The sequence below is a fragment of the Ranitomeya imitator genome, chromosome 8, assembly GCF_032444005.1.
Source record: "Ranitomeya imitator isolate aRanImi1 chromosome 8, aRanImi1.pri, whole genome shotgun sequence".
Classification (NCBI taxonomy): Eukaryota; Metazoa; Chordata; class Amphibia; order Anura; family Dendrobatidae; genus Ranitomeya; species Ranitomeya imitator.
In genome coordinates, this window is record NC_091289.1 from 169213552 (window position 1) to 169238663 (window position 25112).

Here is a 25112-nt window from a genome sequence, read left to right on the forward strand (position 1 = left end):
TGTTGTCTTACGACCGGTTGGCAGGTCTCGCTCTAACTGCGTTAACATATTGCATCTCTTAACCTTGTCTGATATAATTGGAGGTCAGCGTGTAGGTGTCCACTGTGAATATTGAGAGAGGATCTCCATTATTCTTCCAGTTCATCAAATCCATCAGTTCACTTGGAGACAGGACAGATGCTGCTGATTCCTTATTAAAATGCTGGAAAGTGACCAACAAATGTGCTGTGCAAACTCCGAGAGGTCGTTCATTGACAGTGTTATCCCAGCGGTGGCCTCGTAGCAGCCACCTTCTCATTTTTCTGCGTCTAGATATAATCTATTTTTACAAAATGAACCGTAATACGGTGCTCTTTTTCTTAATTTCAGGAGTCTCTCCCTTGTAGGATGATTTGCCTGTGTGAATACTGGGGATAGTAATACAGCTCTATTACACAGACCTCCAGACTACTGACTACCCTTAATCACCCGTAGGCATCTGATAGGTTAACAGACTTGTAGGACCGATCCTAAAAAGTGACACAAGATGACATTTCAATGTTTCTCAAATATACTTTATTTGCAGATCACATGACTTAAGCTACCGTCACATTAAGCGACGCTGCAGCGATATAGACAACGATGCGGATCGCTGCAGCGTCGTTGTGTGGTCGCTGGGGAGATGTCACACAGACAGCTCTCCAGCGACCAACGATGCCGAAGTCCCCGGGTAACCAGGGTAAACATCGGGTTACTAAGCGCAGGGCCGCGCTTAGTAACCCGATGTTTACCCTGGTTACCATTGTAAATGTAAGCTTCCCGCACTGACTGTGAGGGCCGGCCGTAAAGCAGAGCACAGCGGTGACGTCACCGCTGTGCTTTACGGCCGGCGCTCACAGTCAGTGCGGGAAGCTGACGGCGAGGGACGCGACAGACACCGGAATGTAAGTATGTAGTGTTTGTTTGTTTTTTACATTTACAATGGTAACCAGGGTAAATATCGGGTTACTAAGTGCGGCCCTGCGCTTAGTAACCCAATGTTTACCCTGGTTACCAGTGAAGACATCGCTGGATCGACGTCACACGCCGATTCAGCGATGTCAGCAGGTGATCCAGCGACTAAATAAAGTGCTGGCCTTCTAGCTCCGACCAGCGATGTCACAGCAGGATCCTGATCGCTGCTGCCTGTCAAACACAACGATATCGCTATCCAGGACGCTGCAACGTCACGGATTACTATCGTTATCGTTGTTCAGTGTGAAGGTACCTTTACCTCGGTATCAGGTTTTAATCTCATTTGACCAGAGTTGGTACAAAATCTGGAGAGACATCTTTGGGAGATACTTTACAGTATCTGAATGGTAAATAAAGAATTTGATTTGTCTTGCCATTTTGTCAAGTTTCTGCTTTTTGCAAATTTAAGAGAAAAATAAGTGAAGTACAAATATGGTAAAGCAAAATGCAAATGTGGCAAAAGTTTCCTTTTCTCCCTCTAAGAGCCTGAACTTTACCAGCCATGTGATAAGATGTCCCTGCGAATTACACAGCTCAAGTATAGGAAGGGAGGATACAGCTGCTTGTAAAGGGTTAATATGTAAAAAGAGGACATGACTGCTCGTAAAAGGTTAAATGGGTGGTCTGAAGGCAAAGCATTTTCCTACTACCTATTTAGTCCCATAATCTAAGCTTTTTCTAATAAACTTGCATTAAAAATTAATTCCGCTATCTAACTGCTTTTGTAATTTTTTTTTTTTCCTATTTCCTGACAACGATTCGTTTGAGTATCCCAGTGCATGCTGGGATACTCCAATGTAACGTCATAGTTTCACACGCTGGTCCCGGCTCGCCCTCCCTGGTTGCCGGCTCGCCTCTGTGCGATCAGGCTTAGATGAATAGTAATAAGGCGGCAGCAGAGACCAGTAACGTCACTTGTGGGAGCTGTGCTAGTCTCCCGCACTCCGGGTATAGTGATGCAGCTCTTCTCCTGGCTAATTACTATTCATCTAAGCTGACAACAGACCGGATGCTGTGCTCGTTGCACAGGGCACTGGTGAGGGGGAGACACTGTACAAGGGAGACCTTCTGGGACAGCATGGACAATGGAAATGAGCGTCACTTCGTTTCAGGGTAGGGCTGTGACACTGACCGCAGCCTCTGCCCCCTGATGATGATTCGTTTGAGTATCCCAGTGCATGCTGAGGTACTCAAAAGAACTGTCATCAGACAGGTAATGGGTAAAACAAATACAAAAGCAGCTTTATAGTGTAGATAGTGAATGGTACAGAGTTTTAAAAGTAAGTATATTAGAAAAGAGATTAGATTATGGGACTAAATAGTGAGAAAAATGCTTTTCCTTCAGACCGTACCTTTAATCTACTAGAAGATGAAATATCTGCTTGTAAAGAGTCTCTCACTATTTATACACACAGACATTGCTACATCCAGTGAGAGCTTTAACACATCCCCATTCCCACACAGCGATTCTCCCAGCTCAGAGGCGGGAAGTCTCACAACATAGTGTGACAGGAGAGAGCCTGACTTCATGTGAACTTTTATTACTAAATTTGTAAGGCAATGTTTTACTTTTCCCAATTATAAATATTTGAGAGGGATTACATTTTAACCTCATTACCACAAACTTTCCCGGGAGGTGATCGATGCTAATACAGTTTGACAATATATTCATCTTTTAATGAAATTAAGTGAACCGGAGATATTGAAGAAAAAAAAAATTGTGTGCAAAGTTTTAACCCGTTCATGACCTTGGGATTTTCTGTTTTTTCCGTGTTCGTTTTTCTCTCCCCTCCTTCCCAGAGCCATAACTTTTTTATTTTTCCGTCAATATGGCCATGTGAGGGCTTATTTTTTGCGGGAAAAGTTTTACTTTTGAACAGCATCATTGGTTTTACCATGTCATGTACTAGAAAATGGGAAAAAAAATTCTAAGTGCTGTGAAATTGCAAAAAAAAAAGTGCAATCCCGCACTTTGTTTTTTGTTTGGCTATTTTGCTAGGTTCACTAAATGCTGAAACTGACCTGCCATTTTGATTCTCTAGGTCATTACGAGTTCATTGACACCAAACATGTCTAGGTCCTTTTTTTATCTTAAGTGATGAAAAAAATTCAAAACTTTGCTTAAAAAAAAAAAAGCGCCATTTTCCGATACCCGTATCGTCTCCATTTTTCGTGATCTGGGGTCGGGTGAGGGTTTATTTTTTGCGTGCCGAGCTAATGTTTTTAATGATAGCATTTTGGTGCAGATACTTTCTTTTGATCGCCTGTTATTGCATTTTAATGCATTGTCGTGGTGACCATAAAAAACGTAATTTGGGCGCTTCTAAATTTTTTTTTCTTGCTACGCTGTTTAGCGATCAGGTTAATGCTTTTTTTATTGATCGGGCAATTCTGAACGCGGCGATACCAAATATGTGTATATTTGATTTTTTTATTGCTTTATTTTGAATGGGGGCAAAAGGGGGGGTGATTTAAACTTTTATAATTTTTATTTTTTTCATATTTTTTGAACATTTTTTTTTTTTACTTCTGCCATGCTTCAATAGTTTCCATGGGAGCCTAGAAGCTGGCACAACTGGATCGGCTCACAGCAAGCCGCCATCAACAACCATAGAGGTCTCAAGGAGACCTCAGGTTGTCATGCCGACGCATCGCTGATCCCTGATCATGTGACGGGGTCGGCGATGCGCTCATTTCCGGCCCGATGGCCGGAAGCGGTAGTTAAATGCCGCTGTCAGCGGTTGACAGCAGCATTTAACTAGTTAATAGCGGCAGGTGGATCGCGATTCCACCCGCCGCTATTGCGGGCACGTGTCAGCTGTTCAAAACAGTTGACATGTCCCGGCTTTGATGCGGGCTCACTGCTAGAGCCCACATCAAAGCAGGGGATCTGACCTCGGAAGTACTATCCCGTCCGAGGTCAGAAAGGGGATAAGGACGCGTTAATAGCAGAACATTAGATTGCAGATGTTACTGTTACTGTTCCCTCTGACTCTCGTCAGTGATTTTCTTCTGCCGCTGCCTCTGTGCACACCGGCGTAATTATGGGACTTCGTGTAGGTGGACGAACACTTGAGGGATGTAGTTATCCCTTCGTCTGCCCTCTCATGTATTTTGCCTTGTGTTCTTATTTTTTTTTCCAATCATAATTACACTTGTGACTGCACATGTTTGAGAAGCTTTGACTGTTGTCACTTTTCCAACATCACCTGCTTTCTTCACTATTTTTTGATTCATTATTTTTTTCCAGTAATTTTTTCTTATTTAATATATATTTAAAGATATTCTTTTAAAGGGAACCTGTCACCCCCAAAATCGCGGGTGAGGAAAGCCCACCGGCATCAGGGGCTTATCTACAGCATTCTGGAATGCTGTAGATAAGCCCCCGATGTATCCTAAAAGATGAGAAAAAGACGTTAATTATACTTGCTCTGGGACGGTCCTTCTGTTCGTCCGGGTCGGCACCTCCCATCTTCATCAGATGACCTCCTCTTCTGGTCTTCACGCTGCGGCTCCGGTGCGGGCGTACGTTGTCTGCCCTGTTGAGGGCAGAGCAAAGTACTGCAGTGCGCAGGCGCCGGGCCTCTCTGACCTTTCCCGATGCCTGCGCACTGCAGTACTTTGCTCTGCACTCAACAGGGCAGACAACATACGCCTGCGCCGGAGCCGCAGCGTGAATACAAGAAGAGGACGTCATCTGATGAAGATGGGAGGCGCCGGACCGGACCAACAACGGGAACGCCCCTGGGTGAGTATAATCGAACGTCTTTCTTTTCTCATCTTTAGGATACTTCGGGGGCTTATTTACAGCATTCCAGAATGCTGTAGATAAGCCCCTGATGCTGGTGGGCTAACCTCACCCGTGATTTTGGGGGTGACAGGTTCCCTTTAAATTAAAGCAGAAAAGGCTCTGCTCTTTGTTGTGCTTACTTGATTGCATTGGGTCCATTAGGACCTGAGCAGTGTGTTATGACTAGTGATGAGCGAATATACTCGTTACACGAGATTTCTCGAGCACGCTCGGGTGACCTCCGAGTATTTTTTAGTGCTTGGAGATTGTTTTTCTTGCCGCAGCTGAATGATTTACATCTGTTAGCCAGCATAAGTATATGTGTGGATTCCCTAGCAACCAGGCAACCCCCACATGTACTTATGCTGGCTAGTAGCTGTAAATCATTCAGCTGCGGAGATGAAAACTAAATCTCTGAGCACTAACAAATACTCGGAGGACCCCGAGAATGCTCGGGAAATCTCAAGTAACGAGTATATTCACTCATCACTAGTTATGACCCCACCTGGGAACCTAAACGATGACCATCAAGCACATGTGGACTCCGCAGGACTTGCACTCTTCACCTTGTTACATTAAACCTATCATGGAAACAATTATGTGATCTGGAAACCTATTATTTTTTTTTTTTTAATCCGAAATCATTGATGATCGCTGTAGGTCCTGATGATCAGCAACAGATGACCACGGCTTACATTCCCTGCGCTGACCCCTATAGGAGAAATGTGGTATTGCCTGATGCTTTTATAAATTCGCAGACAGCCATGTACATTTTGAAGGGGCTACGATGCATCGGAAGTGACAAAGATTTTGTACACGATGTTCCGAGTGGTGCGGCAAGTTTTCTTTTTTCACTTGTATGGTAGATCGCCTGCTGTATCATTCATAGCCTCTGCTTAATATTTGTAGTTTTACCTCTCCTCTTATGTTGCTGCTCCTTCAAGCAACTGATTGATATTGGTGCCTGAGAGTTGGACCCCACCAGCCTACGGGCTCATTCACACTTACCATTTTTCTACATACGAGAAAGATGAACAGATTATTTTGATCGGGAGGTTGATTAGGAGGGTCATGTGTTTTTTTTTTTTCCCCATTTGTGGAGATATAAAAAAAGAAAAAAGTTTCTACATTCTCAGCCTGTGAAAATAGGACCAAACTTTAATGTCTTCGGAGTGCGGTCCAAATTTTTTTTTTTCCAGAGCCATTGACTTTTATTGCCAATTTTTGATCTGACCCTTGGATCAAATTTAGACGTGTCTTAGATTTTTTTTCACCAACCGATCGGTCCAAGAATAAGAACTGACATCAGAATGTCTCTATAGACTATCACAGGTACGAGTGCGATCCACGGAAAACACTCGTATGTGAAATTCAGACGTCTGAATGAGGCCTTATTTTGATTGCATCCAATGATTAGCTCATCGAAAGTGGAGTCCTGGAAAAACCTTGCCGGTAACGGTGCCATGTCATCAGCACCCGCCTGAAATTAGGGCAGGAACCTGATTCCCGCTTGTGGACCTCATTCTGGAATTGGGTGATGTCCCTGTGCCGGTTTTCTTGGCTGCGATTCCAACATGCATTGGGTGTAAGCGGCTCATTCCAACTTACCGTGCATTCTGAAAAGAAAATGTCCCATCACCCCGAGCCACTGCTACTTTTACATTAAAAGTTTGTCCTCTCGCAAACATTTCACAGAAGAATCTTTATTATTTTCCTACAAATCTCCTTTTTTTTATGACTCGCATCTTGGGCACGGAGAGCGTGCAGCATTCAGCTGGGTGCCTCTCGCTGACAAAAGAATGGAGGATTGATGTGTGGAAGCGTAAAACTGTACACAATGCGGGCCACTGATAACTCATTTGTCTGTTTTAGAAACGGAGAATCGGAAATGTTCCTTTCCACACTGGCAGTTTCCTTGACTTTGTACTTGGCCGGTTATAAAGCAGCGCCTGGAGTGAGACGTCGGAGTACTTCGTGTCGAGATTTCTGACTTTCAAAGACGTTAGACCACATATCAAGGGTCGTCAGATGGCATTGAAACATAGCACCGCCATCATTATTGCTGATTCCAACCATAAAACATTAATCCCGCTACTTTTAATCAAAACCGGTTTTGTCTTCCCGCACGTCGCACGCTTCGCCTCCAGTGATGTCTCTTAATTTTTCATTCTTAATGGAATGTTTTGGGATTCGGTGAATTACTGCTGGTTTCTGAAAACAAAGGCTTTTTTTTGTCCCCTTGAAAATAACGAGGCGAATGTGCGTAATGTGAAGCTGGATTATTTTAACCTTTTTTTTTTTTTTAAAAAGCACTTTTTTTTTCCCTAAAAAAATAAAAATGTATTTTTTTGATATAATATATTGCTGAATTGTTTTTAAGGGTTTATAGATACACCAGATGGTGGCCCGATTCTAACACATCGGGTATTCTAGATTATGTATGTATATAGCAGCCACATAGTATATAGCACAGGCCACAACATATTCTTGAATACCCGATGCGTTAATACAGGCCACGCACTATATAACAGTGGCCACGCAGTATATAACACAGCCCAAACAGTAAACACAGCCCACGCAGTATATAACATTGCCCACATATTATATAACACTGGCCATGTAGTATATAGCAGCCATGCAGTATATAACGCAGCCCACACAGTATATAACACTGCCCACATAATATATAACTGCCCATGTAGTATATAGCAGCCATGTAGTATATAACGCAGCCCACGTAGTATATAGCAGCCATGTAGTATATAACTCAGCCCATGCAGTATATTACATTGCCCACATAGTATATAACACTGGCCATGTAGTATATAGCAGCCATGCAGTATATAACGCAGCCCACACAGTATATAACACTGCCCACATAAAATATAACTGCCCATGTAGTATATAGCAGCCATGTAGTATATAACGCAGCCCACGTAGTATATAGCAGCCATGTAGTATATAACGCAGCCCGTGCAGTATATAACATTGCCCACATAGTATATAGCAGCCATAAAGTATATAACGCAGCCCGCACAGTATATAACACTGCCCACGTAGTACATAGCAGCCATGTAGTATATAAGTTAGCCCACGCAGTATATAACATTGCCCACATAGTATATAACACTGCCCACGTAGTATATAGCAGCTATGTAGTATATAACGCAGCTCACGCAGTATGCAACACAGCCCACGCAGTATATAGCAATGTGGGCACTATATGCGTGGTTAAAAATGACTTAAAATAAAAAATAAACATATACTCACCCTCTGAAGGCCAATTGAAGTCCTGTCGCCTGTGTGCGGTGCACGCAGCAGCTTCCGCTCCCAGGGTTGGTATGAGCGCAGGACCTGTGATGACGTTGCGGTCACATGACCGTGACGTCATGGAAGGTCCTTCTCGCATAGCATCCTTAGCACCTGAACCTGCCGCTTGCACTGCCGAGGACAGCGCCACGTCGGTGGGAAATAACCTTTTTTTATTATTATTTTTAACATTAGATCGTTTTATTATTGATGCTGCATACGCAGCATCGATAGTAAAAAAAAATTGGCCACACAGGGTTAATAGCTGCGTTAATGGAGTGCGTTACACCGCGGCATAATGCGGTCCATTAACGCTGCTATTAACCCTGTGTGAGGGCTGACTGGAGGGGAGTATGGAGCGGGCACTGACTGCGGGGAGGATGGAGCAACAAGTCGCTGATTGGTCGTGGCAATGGTCATGGGCGTTTTGCCACGACCAATCATCGACTTGGATTTCCATGACAGGAAAGTTTGACAGCGGCATTTAACTAGTTAATAGATTTTGGTCCAATAGCCTATTTGTGCATCGGGGCGTGACCCACAGATCCCATGCAACCACTGGCGCCATTTTGCTGGAGTTTGCCAAAGCTTAATCTGAGCATACATCACCACTGGCATTTTGCTGGAGAACATCGGGACATGAATGTGCGCAAGATTTAAAAAAAGAAGGCTTGTATAAATGTGTGCTGCCTTTTGGGTAGTGAATATAATATTTCTGGTCCTGTGCTCAACACATCAGCTTCCCAATTCTTCACGTGAGCGAAGGTGCACGCTTATAGCTAACTTAATTCGCTAAGCCAGCCCCCTTCTATGTATAGAGAGGGCACTGCTCCTATTTAGGAGGAGTCTTTGCTTCCAATTATCGGTATTTCCCGCTGTACAGCAGTTTTCTCAGTTATCTTGCATTATCTTCTATTGCAAACCAAAGGTCTGATGAAGGTCTAACAGCAAGGCCGAAACGTCACCTGCATTTTGTCTATGGATTGCATTCAATTAATCAATATTAACATAACATTCTTGAGTGGTGATTGCTACATTGGCAATAACATTGAGGACTCGCCGTATGAAAGCACACATGACGCGCTGCAAGATTAGGAGCTTAATCCTACACGTCACGCAGCATAGGAAACCAGCCTCTCTTGATTTCACAGTTATAGATTGAGCAGTATATAATCCAGACTTTTTCTAGTATCCAGGTTTAAGTTCAGCTTTGCTGATACCTTTTTTTTTTCTTTAGCCTAAAAACTTTATAACGTATTTAAAAACAAACAAATCTGAGTTCCATACACATAAATTGGGTAAAAAACATATAAATGTTATTATACATACTGTCGCATGATATATCACAAAATGACGTAATCAAAAAAACAAAAGAACAAAAAAGACCCTAGTAGCAAACAAGTGACACCCGGGCATAAAGAGCAATTATGTGTATCACCAAGGTGCTGGTAATATATCACTATTGATCATGCAGACCATAGATGCATCCAGCATCAAATGTAAACATTACTAAACTTTATAACTTGTCTTTTCTAAATGTTGTTGGATCCCAAGAAGCTTCACCTCTGCTTGTGTGAGTGGGTTCTGCAGTTGACTTTTCTTGGGATCCCATATAAGATTGTAGGTGAGATGGCCCAAGCTCATCAGGTAACACGTCCATTCAGCAACATTTCTAGGTTTTCCTTGCTTAAACATGTTGCTATTCCTCTGACTCCTGGAATTGAATGCATAAGGCTTCTTTCACACTTCAGTTGTTTGGCGTCAGTCTGCTCCGACATAGTGACAGATCCATCACAATTGTTGAGAAAACGGTTCTAACGGATCCGTTTTTTTGATGGATCCGTTACTTGGGGGTTGTCTGGGAAAAGTATCTACTGAAAAAGTGGATTGGGGTGACGGATCCGCCAAATGACGGTCCCATAGGCGGCGATTCTATGAAATGGCGGACGTAATGGATCCGTCGCGAACCGCCATTTCGGCGCAGACAAAAAAAGTTATAATGTCCGTCAATGTCTAGATGACGTCCGCCAAATCTCGACGGATCCGTCACATGGCGGATAGAACGGACGACCATCCGCCACAATCCGTCACTAATGTATGTCAATGGGAAAATAGCGGATCCGCCAAAAAAAAATGGCGGATCCGCTATTTGAGGAAAATGGCGGTTTCAGACTGACGCCAAAAGACTGAAGTGTGAAAGAGGCCTTTGTTGACAACTTGATGTTTGCTCTTACTGATAATTATGTTCTTTATTGCCTGATTGTTCATGGACGAGCCGGCTTTGGGTCTGTAACTTCAAGCAATCATTTCTCAGTGGATGATCGATGGTGGTCTGAATTTTGGGCTCTCTATTGATTTGGATGGTGAATCCCTATAGTTGATCAAAACCGTTCATAGGACCCTGGTCCAGAAGCCACATTGGTAGTCCATGGCCGCTGCACCAGAGCCTTCCTTCCTGCCAGAATTTCTTCCACTTTTTCAGCCCAACACAATGATGCTTCAATGATGACATTGTACCCGACCCACAAATCAGAAGAGGTGTTGGTAATGCCGGCCAGGAGGAGGAGATGCGCAATGCTCTGGTTTGGAGACCATAGACTACTGATATGGCTGCTGCACTAGGATCCTGATGATCTTTTTTTTTTTTTTCCTCAACTGTAATGGTTCCAAAGTTTCTCGTGTAAATGGATCTGTGGTGAGCATGTGTTATTGCCACTCCATCCACTTCCATAAACAGCTTCTCCATACAATTGAATGGAGCAGTGGTGAGCATGTGTGACGGCCACTCATCCACTTCTATAAACCGCTTCTCCATACAATTGAATGGAGCAGTGGTGAGCATGTGTGACTGCCACTCATCCACTTCTATAAACAGATTCTCCATACAATTGAATGGAGCAGTGGTGAGCATGTGTGACGGCCACTCATCCACTTCTATAAACAGATTCTCCATACAATTGAATGGAGCAGTGGTGAGCATGTGTGACGGCCACTCATCCACTTCTATAAACAGCTTCTCCATACAATTGAATGGAGCAGTGGTGAGCATGTGTGACTGCCACACCATCCACTTCTATAAACAGCTTCTCCATATAATTGAATGGAGCAGTGGTGAGCATGTGTGACTGCCACACCATCCACTTCTATAAACAGCTTCTCCATACAATTGAATGGAGCAGTGGTGAGCATGTGTGATGGCCACTCATCCACTTCTATAAACAGCTTCTCCATACAATTGAATGGGGCAGTGGTGAGCGTGTGATTGCCACTCATCCACTTCTATAAACAGCTTCTCTACAATTGAATGGGGCAGTGGTGAGCGTGTGTGACTGCCACTCATCCACTTCTATAAACAGCTTCTCTACAATTGAATGGGGCAGTGGTGAGCGTGTGTGACTGCCACTCATCCACTTCTATAAACAGCTTCTCCATACAATTGTATGGAGCAGTGGTGAGCATGTGTGACTGCCACTCATCCACTTCTATAAACAGCTTCTCTACAATTGAAGGGAGCAGTGGTGAGCATGTGTGACGGCCACTCATCCACTTCTATAAACAGCTTCTCTACAATTGAATGGAGCAATGGTGAGCATGTGTGATGGCCACTCATCCACTTCTATAAACAGCTTCTCTACAATTGAATGGAGCAGTGGTGAGCGTGTGTGACTGCCACTCATCCACTTCTATAAACAGCTTCTCTACAATTGAATGGGGCAGTGGTGAGCGTGTGTGACTGCCACTCATCCACTTCTATAAACAGCTTCTCTACAATTGAATGGAGCAGTGGTGAGCGTGTGTGACTGCCACTCATCCACTTCTATAAACAGCTTCTCTACAATTGAATGGAGCAATGGTGAGCATGTGTGATGGCCACTCATCCACTTCTATAAACAGCTTCTCTACAATTGAATGGAGCAGTGGTGAGCGTGTGTGACTGCCACTCATCCACTTCTATAAACAGCTTCTCTACAATTGTATGGAGCAGTGGTGAGCATGTGTGACTGCCACTCATCCACTTCTATAAACAGCTTCTCTACAATTGAATGGAGCAATGGTGAGCATGTGTGATGGCCACTCATCCACTTCTATAAACAGCTTCTCTACAATTGAATGGAGCAGTGGTGAGCGTGTGTGACTGCCACTCATCCACTTCTATAAACAGCTTCTCTACAATTGAATGGGGCAGTGGTGAGCGTGTGTGACTGCCACTCATCCACTTCTATAAACAGCTTCTCTACAATTGAATGGGGCAGTGGTGAGCGTGTGTGACTGCCACTCATCCACTTCTATAAACAGCTTCTCCATACAATTGTATGGAGCAGTGGTGAGCATGTGTGACTGCCACTCATCCACTTCTATAAACAGCTTCTCCATACAATTGTATGGAGCAGTGGTGAGCAAGTGTAACTGCCACTCATCCACTTCTATAAACAGCTTCTCCATACAATTGAATGGAGCAGTGGTGAGCATGTGTGACGGCCACTCATCCACTTCTATAAACAGCTTCTCCATACAATTGTATGGAGCAGTGGTGAGCATGTGTGACTGCAACTCATCCACTTCTATAAACAGCTTCTCCATACAATTGTATGGAGCAGTGGTGAGCATGTGTGACGGCCACTCATCCACTTCTATAAACAGCTTCTCCATACAATTGAATGGAGCAGTGGTGAGCATGTGTGACGGCCACTCATCCACTTCTATAAACAGCTTCTCCATACAATTGAATGGAGCAGTGGTGAGCATGTGTGACTGCCACACCATCCACTTCTATAAACAGCTTCTCCATATAATTGAATGGAGCAGTGGTGAGCATGTGTGACTGCCACACCATCCACTTCTATAAACAGCTTCTCCATACAATTGAATGGAGCAGTGGTGAGCATGTGTGATGGCCACTCATCCACTTCTATAAACAGCTTCTCCATACAATTGAATGGGGCAGTGGTGAGCGTGTGACTGCCACACCATCCACTTCTATAAACAGCTTCTCCATACAATTGAATGGAGCAGTGGTGAGCATGTGTGACTGCCACACCATCCACTTCTATAAACAGCTTCTCCATATAATTGAATGGAGCAGTGGTGAGCATGTGTGACTGCCACTCATCCACTTCTATAAACAGCTTCTCCATACAATTGAATGGAGCAGTGGTGAGCATGTGTGATGGCCACTCATCCACTTCTATAAACAGCTTCTCCATACAATTGAATGGGGCAGTGGTGAGCGTGTGACTGCCACACCATCCACTTCTATAAACAGCTTCTCCATACAATTGAATGGAGCAGTGGTGAGCATGTGTGACTGCCACACCATCCACTTCTATAAACAGCTTCTCCATATAATTGAATGGAGCAGTGGTGAGCATGTGTGACTGCCACTCATCCACTTCTATAAACAGCTTCTCCATACAATTGAATGGAGCAGTGGTGAGCATGTGTGATGGCCACTCATCCACTTCTATAAACAGCTTCTCCATACAATTGAATGGGGCAGTGGTGAGCGTGTGACTGCCACTCATCCACTTCTATAAACAGCTTCTCCATACAATTGAATGGGGCAGTGGTGAGCGTGTGACTGCCACTCATCCACTTCTATAAACAGCTTCTCCATACAATTGTATGGAGCAGTGGTGAGCATGTGTGACTGCCACTCATCCACTTCTATAAACAGCTTCTCCATACAGTTGAATGGAGCAGTGGTGAGCATGTGTGACTGCCACACCATCCACTTCTATAAACAGCTTCTCCATACAGTTGAATGGAGCAGTGGTGAGCAAGTGTAACTGCCACACCATCCACTTCTATAAACAGCTTCTCCATACAGTTGAATGGAGCAGTGGTGAGCATGTATGACGGCCACTCATCCACTTCTATAAACAGCTTCTCCGTATAAGTGAATGGGGCAGTGGGTAATCATGCACCACAACTCCGTCCACACAGGACATTTTGGAGTCCTTTTCTCTGGATCAATGGGGGTCCCAGAAATGTTATTCTGGCAAATCGTCTTTTAATTTCCTATTAGAGGTGCTTTTTTTTTTATTTCCCCTAGATGTATAAATAATTTGCATTGCCTATATCTGTATCTCGTCCTTTAATCAATGTGTGATGCGGCTGATATAATAATCCGTATTAAGAATTTTCCGTTTTAATATTCTTCATGCCAGAGGCTGAAACGCGTTGTCTGGTGATGGATCCAGGCTTACAAGCAGACACAAGCCAGTAGGCACAGTGGCAGACCCCCTCCTCCCCCATTATCCTCTTAAGAAACCAATTATTTTCCGATAAATGAAACCTCCATGATACTCTCCAGCTCAGAAATCGCTTACAGCTCTGGCGTTTGGCTCGGTCCCATGCTGAAGGGGCCCACGGTGTGCTGAATGAGTCAGGAGTGGAGTCTGCAGGCACCCAGCAGACATGACACTGCCGCGCCGGCTCAATCCTCGCCTTTCCCTCATTCTTTTGCTTTAATATATTTTTTATCTTTTGCAGCTGTATAAGCTGGAGCAGTTATCACAAAAACCTACTGGCCAGCAGCGATTACGAGGGGACGGTGATTCTCTGGGATGGCTTTACAGGACAAAGATCCAAAGTATACCAGGTAATGTTTAATACGTCGGCTGCCGACAGATGTCAACGGCGGCTTTCCTCTGTAGTGGTGCCAGCGTCTGCTCCGCTTACACTAGGAAATTGTCACGACACAACCAAACCGCTGCCTCTGTATTCTGTTACTTAGACCCCGGGGGAGAAAACCTATCTGTGCTAAAATGCATGCTGTGCTGTTTGTTTTTTTATTTTGTGATAACCTGAGTATTTGCGCTCTTATTATTATTTTTTTTTCTTTCCGGTCTTTGTATCCTAATATAAAAGAAATGCAAAGTCAGAACCGCCGGTGGTAAAGAACTCTGCGCCGGCAGAACTTCCCTCTAATGGGATTTAATTCGACAAAATAGACAGACGGACCTTACATAGACTGGAAATGCAGCCAGTGTTACGTTATATAAGCAGGTCTAGCAGAGGCGGGTGATTTCGTCAAAGTTGTCTGGGAGAGAAACTAGCCTGGTCAGCAACCAATCACAGAGCAGCTTTCAATTTCTCCTTGACCCTTTAAGACATGAAATGTGTACTGTAATTGGCTGCATATTTGGGGTATGTTTTCTGCACTTGTTTTGAACCAAAATCTAGGTGAAAAAAGTTTTTCAAAATGCATTTTTTCAATCGGAAAACAAATAAATTTTGATGCTTATAGGGTCATGTTATCCTATGTGCGCATCCTCTGGAACCGTTGAGTCTGTGGCTATGCCCACCGCTGTCTTCCCCGCTCACCGATGTAAAGTGGCTCCGGAGCATGGCTACGCGTGCCACTGTCTTCCTGCTCACCGATCTGATTCTTAGCGGCTCCAGAGCATGGCTATGCGTGCCACTGTCTTCCCGCTCACGGATCTGATTCTTAGCGGCTCCGGAGCATGGCTATGCGTGCCACTGTCTTCCCGCTCACGGATCTGATTCTTAGCGGCTCCGGAGCATGGCTATGTGTGCCACTGTCTTCCCGCTCACCGATTTGATTCTTAGCGGCTCCAGAGCATGGCTATGCGTGCCACTGTCTTCCCGCTCACCGATTTGATTCTTAGCGGCTCCAGAGCATGGCTATGCGTGCCACTGTCTTCCCACTCATGGATCTGATTCTTAGCAGCTCCGGAGCATGGCTATGTGTACCACTGTCTTCCCGCTCACGGATCTGATTCTTAGCGGTTCCAGAGCATGGCTATGCGGGCTACGGTCTTCCTTCTCACCGATCTGATTCTTAGCGGCTCCGGAGCATGGTTCTACACGCTACTGTCTTCCTTCTCACCGATCTGATTCTTATCGGCTCCGGAGAATGTACACGTAGGATATGAAGTTGGGACGTACACCCAGATTCAGGGCACACTCCCGGAAAGCTGAGAGTGATTGCACAACCGCGGGATCTGCTGGGAGATTACGGTGACTTAAAGATCAGTAAAGGGAAGGAATTCTAATGCGATGGTCGTGGAGAATTTGAAAAGGCATTTAACCGACTGTGACCCCCATGACTGAAACTGAAGATATGTTGGCCAATCATCAAAGAATAAAAAGTGTTTTTTGTGATAAATACTGGGATGTTTTCCTTGAGATAAACAGGTTAGTGATGCAATGTGGATCACACAAGACATTGGAGGCCGTTTAATAGCAAAAAATGACGTGACTGTGTCCTTTAAGAGATCAATGACTCCTGCTCTCAGTCCGTATTTGTAGAAGCAACAGCAGGTGGTGCGGCCATATTGATGTTCCTTTTTTTTTCTTTTAAATTGATGTCTCAGAAACAAATTATCAATAACCAAGTGTTAGTTTCACCATCTTTTTTTTTCCCCCCAAGAAAATAATATAAAAAGCGACAACCAATGTCGCTGCACTCGCCGATGTCAGCAGGAAATTACAAAATCTCTGCAAGTGAAAGAACATAATTGCCAAATGTTGACTTCTGCTCCGCCGTCTCATTCCCTAATAAATGACTTCCATGTGATGGACGTCTGTCCTTCTGCCGAGGGTTAGATATATTACGATACAGTTTTACGATGAAAGTATCGGGCAAAAACAAATCCTAAACTGTGACCATCCATAATAATACACGTAGCGTCTGAGCCTCCTAAGAATCCAGGACCCAGTTGGCGTTTGCTTTCCAGACACCATGCAGATGGGTCCCAGTGCCGGACTGGGTTGGCAAAGGCCCACCAGTAACATTGATTCTTGGGGACCACTGTTCAGCTACGTGCAAAATTAACCCGACCCTAGTACACAAGTTTACTTTTGCTTCTATGTAATATTTGGCTAGCTTGTTTAATGAATGATGAGGCTAAACCATTATCAATCAGGTGTAATAGCACTACTGGTTCGCACGCCTTCATAGGGGCGGCCTACCGGAGGATTCCACTGTTCTCCTTTGAGCCGGTCTGGGTTCATGTATGGTGGACTTTGTGTCTTGTACTGATATACGCAGAAGGCGGTTACAGGGGGCCAAGTGCATCTACTAATTGAGTAGGTGCTTGCTAAATTTGGGGATACATGTTCTAGCCACTTATATCAGGCTTATAAGCTTTACTGTGTCTCCCGAATATTTCCATACATGTATCTTCAGAGCTAAACATGGCTTTGGCCTTCTCCATCTTCACTGGTTTGTTATGAAAGCCTCTTGAAACTGTTCACAATATATACATTACCGTCTCCCAGTATCTTCCCTCATAGAAGCTTCTGTGTTTTGCTCATTGTTCTGCATCTTTAAAAACTTTTGCTTCTGTGTCCCATCTTGAAAAAAATAGGAACATGAAAAGAGATGTTGGAGTGTGGATTTCAACCTCATGGACCCCAAACTTCTAGCGTCCGGATCCGATGATGCCAAAGGTTAGTCACTGCTTTTGCTATTAAACAATAGTGGTCGGAGAACGTAGCCCGTGCCTAATTATACACAGTTCAAAATATTACATAGTTGTTATAGTTCTGTGTCAAGTTTTATGTTAAATGGTTTCTTAAAACCTTTGTTTTTTTTTTCCCTTCAATTTTCTATAGAATTATTGAAAAAAAAAATCTAAATTGTTTTCATTTTTTACACTGACCACTAGGCCTTCCACTTTTTTCTCTGTACAGATGTTTCAGCAATCCTATTATTATTACAGGCTTGATTACAGTGACTAAAACCTCCATATACAGTATATAACTCTGGAACCACCATCCAATATGCAATCTCACAGCTCACTTCCTCCCCCTCCTGTACAATGACTGATTACACCTCTATATATAGTAGAGCACTCAGGATCCACCATTCACAATAGGTGATATCACAGCTCACCTCCTCCTCCTGTACAATGACTGATAACACCTCTATATACAGCAGAGAACTCCAGATCCACCATTCACAATAGTTGATGTCACAGCTCACCTCCTCCCCCTCCTGTACAATGACTGATAACCCCTCTATAACACAGGATCCATCATTCACAATAGGTGGTGTCCACAGCTCACCTCCTCCTGTACAATGACTGATAACACCTCTATAACACAGAATCCACCGTTCACAATAGGTGATGTCACAGCTCACCTCCTCCCCCTTCTGTACAATGACTGATAACACCTCTATATACAGCAGAGAACTCCGGATCCACCATTCACAATAGGTGATGTCACAGCTCACCTCCCCCTCCTGTACAATGACTGATAACACCTCTATATACAGTAGATAACACAGGATCCACCATTCACAATAGGTGATGTCACAGCTCACCTCCGCCTCCTGTACAATGACTGATAACACCTCTATATACAGTAGATAACACAGAATCCACCATTCACAATAGGTGATGTCATAGCTCACCTCCTCCTCCTGTACAATGACTGATAACACCTCTATATACAGTAGATAACACAGGATCCACCATTCACAATAGGTGATGTCATAGCTCACCTCCTCCTGCACAATGACTGATAACACCTCTATATACAGTAGATAACACAGGATCCACCATTCACAATAGGTGATGTCACAGCACAGCTCACCTCCTCCTCCTGTACAATGACTGATAACACCTCTATATACAGTAGATAACACAGGATCCACCATTCACAATAGGTGATGTCACAGCTCACCTCCGCCTCCTGTACAATGACTGATAACACCTCTATATACAGTAGATAACACAGAATCCACCATTCACAATAGGTGATGTCATAGCTCACCTCCTCCTCCTGCACAATGACTGATAACACCTCTATATACAGTAGATAACACAGGATCCACCATCCACAATAGGTGATGTCACAGCACAGCTCACCTCCTCCTCCTGCACAATGACTGATAACACCTCTATATACAGTAGATAACACAGGATCCACCATCCACAATAGGTGATGTCACAGCTCACCTCCTCCCCCTCTTGTACAATGACTGATAACACCTCTATAACACAGGATCTATCATTCACAATACATGATCAGTGCTAAAGTCCATGTATCCAACAGGAAGTAGGAATCCTAAATTAGGTCTTAGTGGCCAGTGTGAAACTTGCAAGATTTTTTTTATTTAACTTTTAATATAGTGATATGAAAATAATGTAAAAAAAGATTATATATAAACAAAAGTAACAAAACCCCTGTTTTGAGCAGTAGGTCATGTGATTACTTACTCCTTTTTAATCTGAAGTGTCGGCACACATGAGGATGTCGCCCACGACTGGACGGGCTCCGTAATTCTCTTTTTATCCATTAGATTTTATATACAGCCGTCATTCTTGGCTACAGGTAATTTGGGTATAAACTGGTGATTTGGCTTCTGTAATTTTAGAACTTATATTAATAATCTGCACGTCTGGAAAATCTACAATACTGGCCTTCCAGCCGTTTTATAGCACAGGACGCTGGAGTAAAGTCTTAAGAAGCCGACGCTTCCTGGTACATTCGGGGCACCTTTACCAGTTTTTGCACAGGAAAATAAAATTTACACCTGTTTTGTAGATGCATATTTGCTCCTAATTTACTCTAATTTTTGGCATAAATTCTAGGCATTCAGCAGAGGTCCCACATCTTTATGTTGCCCACTTTTAAAAGAAAAACATAAAAATCCTAAACTTTAGCACAATGTTTCATCACACCCCCATTACTATGTCGTAAGATAAGGGGAAATCTAAAAGACTACGCACATTAGCATTTCTGCATAATATGACTGTGATAAACGGGATAATCATTCATGCTGCATTCGATACAGAAATGCCAATTCCATCAATAGGGTCATTTGCTGCATGCCATCGTAAAGGCAGATAAGTGGGATTTTTTTTTTAATTTAATGGATGGTCTATTTAATCTGCAGCTTGGCATATATTAATGGGACAGTACTTAGAAAATCTTTATTTCCAATACTGATGGACCAGCGGTCTGTTGGCTTCATCGTCAATGGAGGAAGCGTCCTGTGGTAAAGTTTAACAAGCCTGCAGTTAATGATGCAGATGGCCACAAATGAAGGCTGGTCCCTGGGGGTTACAAAGAGTTAGAGAGAAGGTTCATTTTTGAGTTTCATATTTGGGGAATTGCACAATTTTATGCATGTTGAGATATGTATATATACAGGTGCTTCTCACAAAATTAGAATATCATCAAAAGTAAATTTATTTCAGTTCTTCAATCTCATAAAGTCAGTACAAACAGTGATCTATTTCAAGTGTTTATGTTAATGTTGATGATTATAGCTTACTGCCAATGAAAACCCAAAAGTAATTTTCTCAGTAAATTAGAAGAATTAACAAAAAACGACTGCAAAGGCTTCCTAAGCATTTAAAAGGTCCGTTAAGGTACCGTCACACATAACAATATCGTTAACGATATCGTTGCAACGTCACGCTTTTGGTGACGTAGCAACGATCCCGCTAACGATCTCGTTATGTGTGACAGCGACCAACGATCAGGCCCCTGCTGGGAGATCGTTGGTCGTTGGGGAAAGATCAGGACCTTTTTTTGGTCGCTGATCACCCGCTATCATCGCTGGATCGTTGTGTGTGACGCCGATCCGGCGATGTGTTCACTTGTAACCAGGGTAAATATCGGGTTACTAAGCGCAGGGCCGTGCTTAGTAACCCAATATTTACCCTGGTTACCATTTTAAAAGTGAAAAAAAAAAACACTACATACTTACATTCCGATGTCTGTCACGTCCCCCGGCGTCCACAGGGTTAAAACTGCTTTCAGCAGGAGCGCTGCTAATGCACGCGCTCTGGCCGAGAGTTTCCCTGCACTGACTGTCAGCGCCGGCCGTAAAGCAGAGCACAGCGGTGACGTCACCGCTGTTACTGCCGGCGCTGACAGTCAGTGCAGGGAAACTTGGTAGCAGCGCTTGCATTAGCAGTGCTCTTGCCGAAAGCAGTTTTAACCCTGTGGACGCCGGCAGGGGATGTGACAGACATCAGAATGTAAGTATGTAGTGGTTTTTTTTTTTTTACTTTTACAATGGTAACCAGGGTAAATATCGGGTTACTAGGTTACTAAGCGCAGCCCTGCACTTAGTAACCCGATGTTTACCCTGGTGACCCGGGGACTTCGGCATCGTTGAAGACAGTTTCAATGATGCCGAAGTCGTTCCCCTGATCGTTGGTCGCTGGAGAGAGCTGTCTGTGTGACAGCTCCCCAGCGACCACACAACGACTTACCAACGATCACGGCCAGGTCGTATCGCTGGTTGTGATCGTTGGTAAGTCGTTTAGTGTGACTAATGCTTTAGTTAGGCCTCTTTCACACATCCCTGTCTTCAGTACATGTGGTGACAGTTTTAACACGTACCAAAGACACTGACACACGTAGACCCATTCAAATAAATGGTTCTGTGCACATGTCAGTGCGTTTCCACAGACTCTGTCCGTGGGCAAAACACTGTGACATGTCCCGCACACGGAGAACGCACACTGATGTCATCCGTGTGACACGCATTGGCACCGGGGAGGAAGCGTTACAGTAAGCGCTGTTCCTCGGCGGCAAGTGCTGAACACTGCTCTCCTCATTCTCCCCCTGCTCTGCCAGCGATTGGCGTGAGCAGAAGACAATGAGGAGTATATTAAAGTCAGAACGATGACAGCAGGTGGGGGATTTTTGGACTATCACTTCCATCATCTGTCACCTGCTGCCGCTAATAAGTGACAGCAGGAGCGGATGATCGGGGTATTTCTCACCCGCCACCTGCTATATAACTAAATGAATGAATAACCCGGTTTGGGTTCCCCCCATTTTCTTTAACCAACCAGGCAGAACTCTCAGCTGGGGGCTGCAACCCTCGGCTGTCAGCTTTAGCAAGGCTGGTTATCAAGAATAGAGGGGTCCCCACGCTGTTTTTTTAATTGGGCCCCCCAGCCTAAAAATAGCAGCCTGCAACTGCCTAGAAAAGGCACATTAATTAGATGCTCCAATTCTGGCACGTTGCCCGGCTCTTCCCATTTGCCCTGTAGCGGTGGCAAGTGGGGTTCATATTTGTGAGGTCAATGTCGCCTTTGTATTGTCAGGTGACTTCAAGCCCATGGATTACTAATGGAGAGGCATCTATAAGACACCTCTCCATTACTAATCCAGTTCAGCCCAGACTCGATGATGTCACCGCTGGTCAATGAATGGATCAATGCAAAGCGGGTTAGTCCGTGTGCATGGACCCCATCAAAACCAGTCTTGTAGTGCTGAGATGTAGACTGATGTTATCCCTCGTTCAGAAGTGTGGGTTATGCGTGCATTTGAGTTATTTACCAAAACTCTACATTTCTGAAGTGCGTACAAGCCAGAAAGTTTTCTGTTTAAAAAAGAAAAGGAGCCTCCTTTATGTTCTGGTCCATTTGCGCAGTGTTTGCTTGTCCCAGAAAGCAGCTTCTTTTTAATTGCTTCCCTCAGACTTTTCACGGAGCAAAATGCTTTTGTCTACTGGTTTAAATAATAAACATTCCCGGTTTGCTGAGTCGGCGACTCTCTGACCTGATCCGTCTCGTGGACTTAATTCTTCGTCCCTCTGTTCTATATGCATGAGGAGTGCGAAGTGATTAGAGCCGGTGGTGCATATTACAGCTGTTCCCGCGGTCGGCGAGGGGCACGTCTCCTGCCCGCATCTGCCAGCCCGCCTCGTCCGCCTAATCGGGTTTGATTGGTGAGACACAACTGTATTGGTCGCAATTACATCTCCATGGCAGCCTTTCCTCTCGCATCAACATCAGCGCTCGCTGCCCTGACAGACCTTCTTCTCTGGCTCTGGTTGACATGTTTTGGAAAGAGCTGGCGACCGCTGTTAGAAATCACCGAGGTCGGATCGTCAGGACCGCTAACCAGTTACCTGCTTATTAATATGGACGCCGAAATGAAAAATATCGGAGCCGCTGGTAACGAGTACGGGTCTGTGTGGGATGAGCGTCAGACATTTAAAGGGGGGCGTCCAATTCAAACGAGCCTTTTTGTTAGTCTTGGTCGCTAACGATAAACCAAGCTTCTCTGGGAACCAGGATTGGGGCGAGTTCTGAATCAATGATTTCTGTATACACGGATATGTCCTGTGCAGAGTACTGATTTTAGGTCTCTTTTTCCTGACTGATCAAAGATGGAGCCATATGATGGACCTCCATTATTACAAGTGTCCTGAGACCCAGAAGACCCCATCAGCTCTCAAGACATGCCATCTTCATTAAATACTCTAAGGCCGGGGTCACACAACCATGTATTGTCTCATCAGAGAGGATCGGGACGACTATGCTAATCACGCTTTGATAACCGTGTGGTACGGTTTTCTCAGATGTGAAGAAGATAGAAGAAAAAAATGTGCCCATCTTCAAGTCTGTCCATAAAAATCAAACAGCACTCTGATGTCATCCGAGTGCAGTCCAAATTTTTTTCTCATTGGCTCGCATGGCCGATTCGGATGCAAATTGTTCATGCCGACCGAGGAAAAAATTGGACACGTACGCGGCCCCATAGAATAATATTGACCATGTGCAATCCGATGTGTTGTCGGATCACGCTCGCACCAAAATTCCGCTCATCTGCTCCTGCCCTCATAGTGCAAAAGAACAAATATTTTTCATATTTACTATTATCCTCTTTATTTGTATTAATTTTATTATCTTTTATTATGAGTATCATCATCTTTTATTGTCTTTACAGCTTATTCCTGCAATTATTAGGCTACTTTCACACTAGCGTCGGAATCTCCCCGTCGCAATGTGTTGGGCAGAGATTCCGACGCTAGCGTTTAACGCATTGCACAATGGAGGCAGCGGATGCATTTCTCCGGCGCATCCGCTGCCCCATTGTAAGGTGCGGGGAGGTGGGGGCGGAGTTCCGGCCGCGCATGAGCGGTCGGAAAAAACAGTCCGTCAGGAGCAAAAAACGTTACATGTAGCGTTTTTTTGCTCCCGACGGTCCGCAGAAGCACGACGCATCCGTCGCTCGACGGATGCGACGTGTGGCAATCCGTCGCAAATGCATCGTCAATACAAGTCTATGGGGAAAAAATGCATCCTGCAAGCACTTTTGCAGGATGCGTTTTTTCCTGCAAAACGACGCATTGTGACAGATTGCAGAAAACGCTAGTGTGAAAGTAGCCTTAGAATGAACGTCCCTATAGTGGCGTCCTGTAGGCGCATCCTGATTTCTCTAGCGATCTATATTTATATATCATTCCTGCAGGGGGTAAACGATCTGCGCACTGGAGCTGGAGACCCAGCGGTGAGCGGCTGGCAGCCTGCCGAGTTCTCCCCTCATCTCCCGGCCTCCTGTTTTCTTCTCTCCGCTTTCTGTACATTGTGTATAATCCCAGCTCGGCTCTTTCTTTCCTTACTTTCCTGCAGCAATGTCTAGATATTGTATACTGCTCTGTAAGGCAAACTTAAGAGTGTGTGTGCATAGCATTTTATTGTGAGAGTCTTCTCTTCAAACTTCTTTATTCCTTATTATTATTAACTTTATTCCTTCTTTTTTTTTTCTTTTTTTTTTTTAATGTGTTTGTGAACACTAGAATAAAATCTGCCTTGCTGTGCTCATCGCCCACAAAGCCATCGTAAGTCCAGGAACGGTCCTGGTTCTCCAGCTGTGTTAGGCTATGTGCGCACGTCAGGATTTTATGCAGAAATTTCCTGAACAAAACTGGAATTTTTTCCGCAGGAAATCTGCATGCGTTTTTCTCGTGCTTTTCTCGCAGTTTTTGTGCAGATTTTTTGCGTTTTTTTCCCGGAGCTTCAAAATGCAATAAATAGCGGGAAATCCGCAAAATTAGTGAACATGCTGTTTTTTTTTTTCCGTGATGCGTTTTGATCGTGGAAAAAAAATGCAACATGTGCACAAAAATTGCAGAATGCATTAAAAATGATGGGATGCATAATGTATGCTTTTTTAAGAGTTTTTGCCACGGAAAACCGCCCAAAAAACGCGAAAAATCCGTAACGTGTGCACATAGACTAACTTGCAATCTTCTGAGTTGGTGACTTCTTATCAGCATTATAGGTTCTGG

At 44.2% G+C, this 25112-nt stretch overlaps 1 protein-coding gene across 1 annotated transcript in view; it reads left to right on the forward strand.

Moving 5' to 3' along the window:
* Positions 1–25112, forward strand: part of COP1 (COP1 E3 ubiquitin ligase) — a 183046-nt gene that overhangs the window by 81537 nt on the left and 76397 nt on the right. The window contains exons 13-14 of the mRNA XM_069737804.1: positions 14585–14693; positions 17428–17509. Coding sequence (XP_069593905.1) covers positions 14585–14693; positions 17428–17509 — 191 coding nt within the window. The remainder of the gene's footprint in view (positions 1–14584; positions 14694–17427; positions 17510–25112) is intronic.